The following is an 11,542-nucleotide window of genomic DNA, read 5'->3' as shown; positions in this document are numbered from 1 at the left end:
TTTCTATGTGCGAGTGTGATCTGATAGAAAATCGGATCGCACTCGCACCAGTGTTAATCAATGAGGCCGTGTCCTCTTGCTAAATGTTTTATGGCACGTCTCGTGCTCTCGGTGAAATCGCAGCATGCTGCGATTTCACCGAGTCTCAACTCTCGCACCCCCATGCAATCCTATGGGAGCGAGGAAAAATCAGAATCCGGGTGGCATGCGCATGTCATACAGATGGCATACGCATGTCACACGGATCCTTGACACTTGCATACTGCATCAGACTGGCTACCGGAGGAATCTCCAGTAATACCAGGCCTGGCCGCGGTAACATGCACTGAACTCCGGAGCTGTCACCTAAGCTCCAGAGTACAGCCTGAACAGCGAGCGCCGAGTGATTGATTCCCCGGCGATTGCTGTTCAGTTCAGCATAGCTGCAGACAGACCGGGCTGATTTCTGGAGCTCAGGTGACAGATCCGTGGTTCAGTGCAGGTAACCGCGGCCAGGCTGGGTATTACTTGAGATTCCTCCGGTAGCCAGTCTGACGCGGTATGCATAAACATTCACATAGCACTCGCATGATGCTTGCAGGTCATACGGATGCTATGTGAGGGAAAAAAACACACACCGTACGCAGACCACACGCAGGACACTCGACTAACATTTGTAGCCGAGTGTCGCTGTGAATTTGTAAACGCAAGTGGAGAAGAGCCCTTATACTGTGTATCTGCTGCAATTGATTGGTCAGAATTGATCGCCAATGCGGAGATGCAGCGTTCCCTTCCTGGGCGATGATGGAAAATGATATGATGTCTCGGATAGCAACCATCTTTACCCAATCACTGTGTTTTTTGACACATGATCATTTTCCCGCATGATGTACCAGTATGTCCATTTGTGGGAGTTCACTGCAAAAAATGATGTACTGGTATGTCATATATCAGGAAAGGGTTAAAGGGTTAACTGAGCCTGTATGACAAGCATTTACAGAAGACCCAGTGAGCAATGTCCGGGATTCTGACTGGTTTCTGGGTCCAGTGGCAGGAAAATAAAATCTATTTATATTCCTGTCAGGAGCTGCCCAGTTACCTCAGAAGACCAAAGCTTGAAGAAACAACACACCAATATGGAGGAACTCTTATAAAGAGCTGGTAAGGAAGAATAGGTGGAATGCTGCTTTTAGGAAGAGGAAGGTAGAGGTCCAGTTCCTAATGTTGGAGCTGAGGTGGAGCTTGTATCTGAAGAGCCATTTGGGTATAGCAGCTGCCAGCTTAGAAGAGGAGCAGGAAGTGTCACATGAGGAGAGTGAGACTGATCCAGAGATTCCCTCTGCTGTTAATCCAATCTATGGCTGATATCCTGATATATAATGTCCGATTGATCAATGCCCAGTGTGATGAAATCTATAGCAGAGGCATTTGCTAAGGTAGTGGTTGCTGCTTTTTTCAGTGTTTCAGCGCCCTCTAGTGTTGCTTTTCTTTCTAGCATGAGGGATATTCCTGCTTCCTTGTCTTTTGTGCAGTTGTCAGTGCTCCTTTATTGCATATCTCGCATGACAATGGATATTGACAAATACGTTTTGCTACTCACCTCCCCAATCCCCCTTTGTTAACTTCTAGTCTAAATATAGAGACCACAAAGAAGGATGGAATGAATTGGCCACATGAGCCTTTTATTCCGAACATATAACATGTAATACGAAAACATTAACAGCCCCTAAATGATTTCTTCAATAAGAAGGGGAGTAGTCCTCAAAGCCCCCTCAATTTTTTTGTCAAGCTCAGCCCACATATACTTAGAACGGTTGTATTGCCCCTAGACGAATTTAAACCTGCTTCGAGGCACTTGTTAAAAATGCTGGCAATGGAAAAGGAGTGAAAAGGGCACATCACCAAAGAAAAAATATAAAAATAAAATATTTAGTGGATCACATTAAAAAAGATACAAAAAAATTAAATTGTGTGCATTAGGGCAACTAACGCGTTTCGGACCATGAAAAAAAATATTAAAAACAGTCCTTAATCATACGTGATCTTGCCCAGCATATAGCTGAGGATCCTTTTGCCAGTATGGGGCCCTGAAATTCCTAGTGGCGGCCCTGGCTGTATGTAAGGGCTCACTGGTATATGTGTATATATATACACACACACACACACACACACACATACATACACACACGTTTTTCCAAGAGTGGCGGTGAGGCTGTGGAATATTTGCGGGGTGGAGGCGGAGCTGGAGTGGAGTCTGGACGGAGTCTCAAGGGGCCCCCAAAATTTTGCCAGTATGGGGCCCTGAAATTCCTACTGGCGGCCCTGGCTGTATATAAGTGCTCACTGGTGTGGTCACAGCTTATAGGGGACAAATCTGGTGATAGGTTCCCTTTAAAAGAGACAGCCCAATTTCAAGAAAATCTTTGAAAAAGCATTCTGAAGCCAGTGAGCTGTAAAAAATGTTTCCCTTATTATAAATCTTTCCAGACAGGTACCCAGCAATGCTGGTGAGGGAAGGCTTTAGATATGGGTTTCTCATTCCTCCTTTTTCATCTGCTGATTTGCAGAACATTAGTTCAATTGGCTCTCTTATGGGGGGCGTGAGGGCAAATTTTTTTGCTGAGCTTAATCTGGGTAGAATTTCTGGTCCTTTCTTAAAGCCTCAATATAAAAGTTTTAGGTTATAGTTATAGGATAATACATTATTTATTTTATGCTCAATGTTTATCTTTAGTGATGAAATTGAGAAGGCATTGGCAACGGTAAACTATGCATCTTTTGATGATACTTTGCTATTTCTTCATATGCATGGTAAAAGTTCTTTGTTCTCCTAGGAATACCAGCCAAGGGTTATTTTTCATAAGAGTACTATGATCACAGACACAGGGGTCCTCAGCAGACTTCTGACTGCCATGGCAATCCATCAGCATTACATGATCACTTTGTTGGGGCGCTGATTATGGGTTAGAATAGTACGCCTCCTGCCACATTAGATGACACAATAGCTGTGTGCGCACTTTGCGTTGAGTTTGTTGCAGTTCTAAACGCATCCTCTGGCAGAAATTGTCTTTGTCAAATTTGGTTTTGACCACAAAAACGCTAAAAATACGCTTGCGTTTTTACCGCGTTTTAGCCGCGTTTTACCGCGATTTACATGCTTTTTCATTGCTTAAAGTCAGATCCGTTTTGAATACAAATACACTACTAAATAAAGTTTAAACATTCAAACACTATGAAAAAAGCGGGAATAAATGATAACAAATATCATGATTAAAATCATACACAAAATAGCTAATTTTATTAAAATTATAACTGTTTTATAATATTTATGCATAAAATAACATTAAATTATGGATGTTCATTAACCCCTTCACGACCGCGGGCAGTAAAATTACGTCCTATTTTAACGGGACTTAACGACCAGGGACGTAATTTTACTGCCTAAACTTCATTTGATTGCCATGGCCATAGCAACGGCTTTCAAATGATGTCCCCTGCTGTTTCTTACAGCAGGGGACCTTTGCTTCACCCCAGGGGGGGTGGCATCGCCACCCCCCATCGATGATCGATGTGATTGGCTGTTCAAATCTGAACCGCCAACCACATCTTTCGCACCGATTTCGGTAAAAATAATACCGGAAATAGTGCGATACTGTGAGATCCGGCTATGAGATGCTGTAGAAGCTACAGCAGATCATAGGTGGATCTCAAACATGCCGCCCCCAGCCCCTGCAGCACTGATTGGAGCGATCGTGCTATGACGCGCAATCGCTCCAATCAGTGTGCAGTGGGGCGGTCTGATCTGCCGGTGGCCGCCCTCCCCAGGCCTGTGCTAGTCTGGGGACCCTCCCCCAACATGTCTGCAGCGTGCAGCACTGGCTGGTACTAGTGGTACCACGCCACCGCTGCTGCTGTCACGTCACGGAGCAGGAGCGGTGAGTATTGTGCTCACCTTGCAGCCCCTGCGCGTTCTTGTGATTGCTCCTGCGCGCTCCCGTAATGGCCCCTGCCCGAGCCCCCCTGCGATCTGCCCCCCCCGACATCCCGATCTGCCCCCCGACATCCCAATCTGCCGGCCTCCCCCGTGATCTCTATTCTGCAGCCCCTCCGGTATCTCCCTCCTCCTCTGCTCTCCTTGCAGCCCCTGCGCGCTCTTGTGATTGCTCCTGCGCGCTCCCGTAATGGCCCCTGCCCGTGCCCCCCTGCGATCTGCCCCCCGACATCCCGATCTGCCCCCCAACATCCCGATCTGCCCTCCGACATCCCAATCTGCCCCCCGACATCCCGATCTGCCGCCCGACATCCCGATCTGCCCCCAGACATCCCGATCTGCCCCCAGACATCCCGATCTGCCCCCAGACATCCCGATCTGCCCCCAGACATCCCAATCTGCCGGCCTCCCCCGTGATCTCTATTCTGCAGCTCCTCCGGTATCTCCCTCCTCTGCTCTCCCCCTCTGCTCTCCCCCTACCCCTCTGCTGTCCCCGTCCCCCCCTGCTGTCCCCGTCCCCCTCTGCTGTCCCTCCGACGTCCTCTTACCTGTCTTCACCGGCGATCACATCTGCCTCCATCGCTGGGTCCTTCTTCCTGGGTCTTCTGCTGAGCTGTCCAACTTCCTGCCTGCTGGCTGCTGCTGTAAAGCTGTTCCTCCTGCTAATCCTCTGGGTACTGTGAGTATAACTTTTTTTTTTTTCCTCTATCCCCTTTCCATTTTTACACCTCATGCGTCCGTGCGTCCCGCCTAGCGCTGATCAGGGATGCAGATAACGTATCTGCATCCGTGGTCAGTTTTCGGCGGGACTTTTTTTCCCGTATTCCCGACGCTTTTTGTATCGCATCTGTCCGTGCGTCCCGCCGAGCGCTGATCAGGGATGCACATAACGGATCGGCATCCCTGCTCAATTTTTGGCGTGACAAAAAACAAAAAGCATCGGGGATACGGAAAAAAAAGTCACGCCAAAAATTGAGCAGGGATGCCGATCCATTATGTGCATCCCTGATCAGCGCTCGGCGGGACGCACGGACTGATGCAATACAAATAGCGTCGGGGATACGGAAAAAAAAGTATCGCATCTGTCCGTGAGTCCCGCTGAGCGCGGATCAACATCCCTGCTCAATTTTTGGCGTGACTTTTTTCCGTATCCCCAGCGCTTTTTGTATCTCATCCGACCGTGCCTCCTGCAGCGGCCGATCAGTGCACTGCGTCTGTGCATTTGAAAAGTCAAATGGCGTTCCTTGTCTTCTGAGCCCCGCCATGCGCCCAAACAATTGATTTCCACCACATGTGAGGTATCTGCGTACTCGGGAAAAATTGCACAATACGTTTTATGGTGCATTTTTTCCTGATACCGTTGTAAAAAGAAAAAAAAAAAAGCTACCTTGTTGCTGCAAAAATTTAAAAAAAATTTTAAAAAAAAATAAATAATTTTCACGGTTCAACGTTATCAACTTTCAGTGGAGCCCCTGGGGGTACAAGGGGCTCACTAAACATCTAGATAAATTCCTTGAGGGGTCTAGTTCCAAAATGGGGTAATTTGTGGGGGAGCTCCACTGTTTAGGCACCATGGGGGGGGGTCTAAAAATGTGACATGGCGTCCGCTAATGATTCCAATCAATTTTGCTGTCAAATGGTGCCCTTCTCTTCTGAGCCCCGCCATGCGCCCAACAATTACTTTCCACCACATGTGAGGTATCTGCGTACTCAGGAGAAAATGGACAATACGTTTTATGGTGCATTTTTTCCTGATACCCTTGTGAAAAAAAAAGCTACCTAGTTGAAGCAACAGTTTTGTGGTAAAAAAAAAAAAAATTCTTTTCACGGCTCAACGTTATAAACTTCTGTGAAGCCCCCAGGTGTTCAAAGTGCTCACCAAACATCTAGAAAAATTATTTGAGGGCTCTAGTTTCCAAAATGGGGTCACTTGTGGGGGAGCTCCATTGTTTAGGCACCTCAGGGGGTCTTCAAACCTGACATGGCGTCCGCTAATGAGTGCAGCTAATTTTGCATTCAAATGGCGCTCCTTGCCTTCTGAGCACTGCCGTGTGCCCAAACATTTGATTTCCACCACATATGAGGTATCTGCGTACTCAGGAGAAAATGGACAATACATTTTATGTTGCATTTTTTCCCGATACCCTTGTGAAAAAAAAAGCTACCTAGTTGAAGCAACAGTTTTGTGGTAAAAATTTTTTTTTTTCTTTTCACGGCTCAACGTTATAAACTTCTGTGAAGCCCCCAGGTGTTCAAAGTGCTCATCAAACATCTAGAAAAAATATTTGAGGGCTCTAGTTTCCAAAATGGGGTCACTTGTGGGGGAGCTCCATTGTTTAGGCACCTCAGGGGGTCTTCAAACCCGACATGGCGTCCGCTAATTAGTGCAGCTAATTTTGCGTTCAAAAATTCAAATGGCGCTCCTTGCCTTCCGACCTCTGCCGTGCACCCAAACAATTGATTTTTACCACATATGGGGTATCGGCGTACTCAGGAGAAAATGCACAATAAATTGTATGGTGCACTTTCTCTTTTCTCCCTTGTAAAAATGAAAATTTTATGGCTAAAGTAACATTTTTGTGTTAAAAAGTAAAATTTTCATTTTTTCCTTCCACATTGCTTTGGTTCCTGTGAAGCACCTAAAGGGTTAATAAACTTCTTGGATGTGGTTTTGAGCAGTGTGAGGGGTGCAGTTTTTAGAATGGGGTCACTTTTGGGTATTTTCTGTCACCTCGGCCTCTCAAAGTCACTTCAAATGTGATGTGGTCCCTAAAAAAAATATTTTGTAAATTTTGTTGGAAAAATTAGAAATTGCTGATGAACTTTGACCCCTTCTAACTTCCTAACGAAAAAAAAAATTCTTTCGAAAATTGCGCTGATGTAAAGTTGACAAGTGGGAAATGTTATTTAGTAACTATTTTGTGTGACATATCTCTCAGATTTATGGGCATAAATTTTCAAAGTTTGAAAATTGCGAAATTTTCCAAATTTTCGCACAATTTCCTAAATTTTCACAAATAAACGCAAAAAGTATCGGCCTAAATTTACCACTGACATGAAGTACAATATGTCACGAAAAAACAATGTCATAATCGCCAGGATCCGTTGAAGCGTTCCAGAGTTATAACCTGTCAAAGTGACACTGGTCAGAATTGCAAAAAATGGCCCGGTCATTAGGGTGTTTTAGTGGCCGGGGGTGAAGGGGTTAATTTAATTGTCAGACTATGTGTGTGTGTAAAGGGACATATCATGCCCTTATTATAAAAGGCAAAAACGCATGAGTTTAATTTGTCAAAAAGCATGTTTTCTGCATCAAAAAAGCATGTTAAACGATAGGATTTTGATTTAAGATGCGTTTTGAAAGTTCTCATTGACTTCAATGTTACCAAAACGCTGCCAAAATGGCAAAAACATTTGACATGCTGCTTCTTTAAACACTGAGTTTTTGCCAAATTTTCTGCAACTGAAACGCTGCGTTTTTAACAGCATTGTGTGCACAAGAAATCCCTATTTCCCATAGACTTGGCTTGAAAATCAAAACGCATGCATTTTGGCATTAAAACGCTGCAGTTCAAAACGCTGCGAAAACGCAAGAACAAACGCAAAGTGCGCACATAGCCTATCACAGATTGATAGCTGCAGGTTAAAACCTTCTAAATGATTTTAACCTCCTGAATCTGACAATGCCATTTTTTAGTTGGCTCTTGTTTCTATTATATCACAAACATTTTCTTTTACTGGTACATATAATTAACCCCTTCACCCCCATAACATTTTTATTTTCCATCAATATAGCCGTTGTTTTTTGAAGGACGACTTGTACTTTTGAATTACACCAATCAGTCTGCCACATATTGTACTAAATAATGGGGGAAAAAATTCCAAGTGCAGTGAAATTGCAAAGAAATAAATTGCACAATTGTTTTTTTGTTTTTTTTTTTTATTTACCATGTTCACTATATGGTAAAACTGGCCAGGTCAGTCTGAGTTTGTAGATATCAAACATGTATTGCTTTACTTTTATCTAAGTGGTTAAAAAAAATTAAAGAATTTGTAAAAAAAATTGCTTTTTTTGATTTTTTTTTCTGAAAGTGGCAATGCCAAATATGTTTATTTATTTATTTTTAAATTGTTTTATTTTCAAAGTATCAAAAGGGGGGGGGTGATTTCAACTTTTAGGTTTTTTTTAATTTTTTCATATTTTTAAAAACATTTTTTACTTTTCATTGATTTTACTAGTTTCCTTAGGGGACTTCAAGCCTGAACTGTCTAATTGCTTTTGCTAATCAGAGCTATGAACAGCAGTAATGCTGATCTCCTGTGAGTGCCGGCGCTCTGCCGGTATTCACAGGAACGCCGTCATAACAGCCACATTGGTTATCAGCTGACCCCCGTCTATCATTACCATCCATCAGAACCTTGTGATCGCATCATGGGTCCACCGATGGCGGCAGGGAACAGCGCGCTCCCCGCCAGAGCACATTAAATCCCACTGTCAGAGTTTAACAGCAGAATTTAACTATCGTTACCCAGAGTTCCTTGAGAACTCTTGGGTAGGTGCTAGGATTTTTTTGAAGCTGAATGGATCTGGACTTTTGCAGTGACCGGCCATCACTAGTTATCAGGTGTGGTTTAGTTGAAGTTGCTGACAGAAAGTCTGGGTCAAGAGAGCAAGATGCTTCATGACACCAAGTGCTATCTTCTTTCTCACTTGAGTTGACTGAAATGTTTCTGATGCTTTTGAAATCAGCAGTTCTCCTGTATGTGCTACTAGACATATTGCAGATGGAATGTTTGGATACTGTAAAGTCCCAGTCTTCCTTGAAACTGTTTTCTTAATTGGAGGCACCATGCAGAAATAGCAATTTGTAGTGTGATTGGTTGGCTCTCTCCAGATCATTGGGATTGTTAAGCGGGCTTTACACGCTACAATATATCTTACGATGTGTCGGCGGGGTCACATCGTAAGTGACACACATCCGGCATCGTAAGTAATATTTAACGTGTGACAGCTACGTGCGATTGCGATTGAACGTTAAAACGTTCATCGCACGCACGTCGTTCAATTCCTAAAAATTGAACGTGAGGTTGTTCAATGTTCCCGAGGTAGCACACATCGCAGTGTGTGACACCCCGGGAACGATGAACAGCAGCTTACCTGTGTCCCGCAGCTCCCGACGGCAATGCGGAAGTAAGGAGGTGGGCAGGATGTTTACGTCCCGCTCATCTCCGCCCCTCCGCTTCTATTGGCCGGCTGCCGCATGACGTCGCTGTGACGCTGAACGTCCCTCCCACTCCAGGAAGTGGAAGTTCGCCGCCCACATCGAGGTCGTATAGAAGGGTAAGTACGTGTGATTGAAAATAATCGTTTGTGCGACACGTTCAACAAATTGAACATGCCGTACATACGATGGGGGCGGGTACGATCGCATACGATATCGTATGCAAAATCGTAAGGTGTAAAGCAGGCTTTAAATACATAGATTGCCTCTTCCCATGCAACCACTGGTAAGATGTGATGCACATCTACTGCAGCATGTGTGGAGCCCATTTCTTGTCCTGATTTCCTAATCTGCAGCCAAAATACAGGTTGTAGGCTTTCTTTATGGTAGCCAAGTTTTGCCTTTGTGATGCAAAAGTGATTTATCCATGTATGTAGCAAAAACTATCCTCTTTGTTAATACAAGAAGGAGGCATATCTGATAAAAACGTATAGAAACATGTCAATATGTTAAGAAACTAAGCTAAGAAATCCTAAAACTGCATACTTTACACAGAGAGCAATTGTGAAATTAGGTGATTCAACTGTTATTAGGATTCCGTCAGCAGAGCTGAGTTGGCATTTTTTGATTAGTAGTCACTGTAAGATGATAGAATTCTGAAGGCTCAATAGACTAAATAGTTGATGTAATAGACCAGCAACTAAATGCAATAATGATGAAATGAAAAAGACACAATTTTTTTTTATAAGACTGCATGAAATGTGTCAAACTTAAATTCAACCTTCTCTGGATCTTTAAAGTTAGATCCAATCAGCAAATATAAGCCATATTCGTTTTCAGCACCACAAAATTAATTAAGTTAAACTGTTTTCTTCTCTGAACCAATTTGTCTGTAGAACAGTGTTATTAATGCAAATGGAACACACAATCCTACGCTCAGTTCATCAGAAAGGAAATCAGTTATGGAATTTTCTCTGCAATGTGTGCAGAAGCTTTCGCTTCTGGGATTGTAATACGCAGTGGTTTTTCCACCTGGAAAATTCAGGTTGAATGTCTAAAACCCCGTGTGCAAAATTTCCTTTGGTTACTGTTCAAACACACTTCAAAATAGCACAACAAACTATCAAATCTCTGGTAATACAAAGTAAACAAGTCTAATATGGTAGCTATGTATATAATCATTTGTCACTGCTTTCTATTTATACATTTTAATCTGTTTGTAAATGATTGTGAGATAATCTAAAAAAGTAACAGTGAAAGGTAAAATGTATTACTAGGGACACCTGCAAAAGTTCTCATAAATCATAATATTGAGCTACCACCTTATAAATACAAGCTCTCCTATCACATACGGCATTTTACAGATATAAGGCGAAGGTGGAAAATGTTTCATCTACTGTTACTAGCGTCTCTTGTCCTCTTAGGTAAGCTTTAATTTGTGGCAATGTAGCACCCAGGGAATGGTTTACTCGGTCCCGGGCAGTGTATCACTGGGGAATGTCACTTTGGTGGCCGTTGCCTGGTCCCGTGCCCTGGGTGCTTTTTTTAATGGGGAGTATTTACAGGGGCGATAAGAGTCATTTGTGTGACACAACCTGCGGGTTGCGGTTAATGTTGTGGAACCGCCGCTGGTGAAGTGGGTACTCCCAGGGCTGGTGGTAATGGCAGCTGTGGTGGTAGGCCCTCCGCAGGTAGGGCCGAGCCTGGGAGGTATGTGATGTAGTAATAATGGAGGCCACACCGGGGTTGTAATTAACAGTCTCTACTCACTCCGGACCCTTGCACGGCTGGTTCAAGTCCCTGTATTTCCAGTGCCAGTTGATGACTCGATTGCTCTGTCCCCGGCACTCTCAATGTGGTTGGGTCCCCGTAGCATGAAGTGTTTGGTGCCCGACTGTCCCTTTGCGGTGACAGTCTACTTCTCCGTACGGCGGTCAGTGTGGACCCTGTAGGGCAGGTATGTGTCCAAACCCTGATCCTTGCTTTACTGCTGTTGCCCCTGGATTTGTGGGTCAGTGAGGTCCATGAAGGTCCCCTCACTGTGCAGGTATTTTCCAGGCCGTCTGAAACTGTCGCCTGACCTAGGGCCCTATGCGCCGTGCGTGCTCTGGTCCCAGCGGTACCCGTGTGTAACTGCCCTGGCAACCACTCTTCTGTACCCCCGGATTACCGTTACATAACCCAGCTCTCAGGCATGTCTGTCTACTTCTACTTCAGACTATCTGTAGACTGACTGCAGTCCCCTCCCACCAGGCTGTCTAGTTCCCTGGTCAGGCTCCGCCCTCTAGGTGGCCCTTCCCCTTGTCTGACTAGACAGTGCCCCCTAGTGTGGAGTGGTAACTAGGATTTT

General features: G+C 44.4%; 1 protein-coding gene across 1 annotated transcript in view; it reads left to right on the top strand.

Annotated features, from left to right (window-relative positions):
• The first annotated feature begins 994 nt into the window (after nucleotides 1–994).
• LOC142289954 (chymotrypsin-like elastase family member 1) overlaps nucleotides 995–11,542 on the top strand; it is a 62,074-nt gene continuing 51,526 nt past the window's right edge. The window contains exons 1-2 of the mRNA XM_075333898.1: nucleotides 995–1,140; nucleotides 2,714–2,790. Of these exons, the coding sequence (XP_075190013.1) occupies nucleotides 995–1,140; nucleotides 2,714–2,790 (223 nt within the window). The remainder of the gene's footprint in view (nucleotides 1,141–2,713; nucleotides 2,791–11,542) is intronic.

The sequence above is a fragment of the Anomaloglossus baeobatrachus genome, chromosome 2, assembly GCF_048569485.1.
Source record: "Anomaloglossus baeobatrachus isolate aAnoBae1 chromosome 2, aAnoBae1.hap1, whole genome shotgun sequence".
NCBI classification, from domain to species: Eukaryota; Metazoa; Chordata; class Amphibia; order Anura; family Aromobatidae; genus Anomaloglossus; species Anomaloglossus baeobatrachus.
This window is presented reverse-complemented; position numbering and strand designations above follow the sequence as displayed.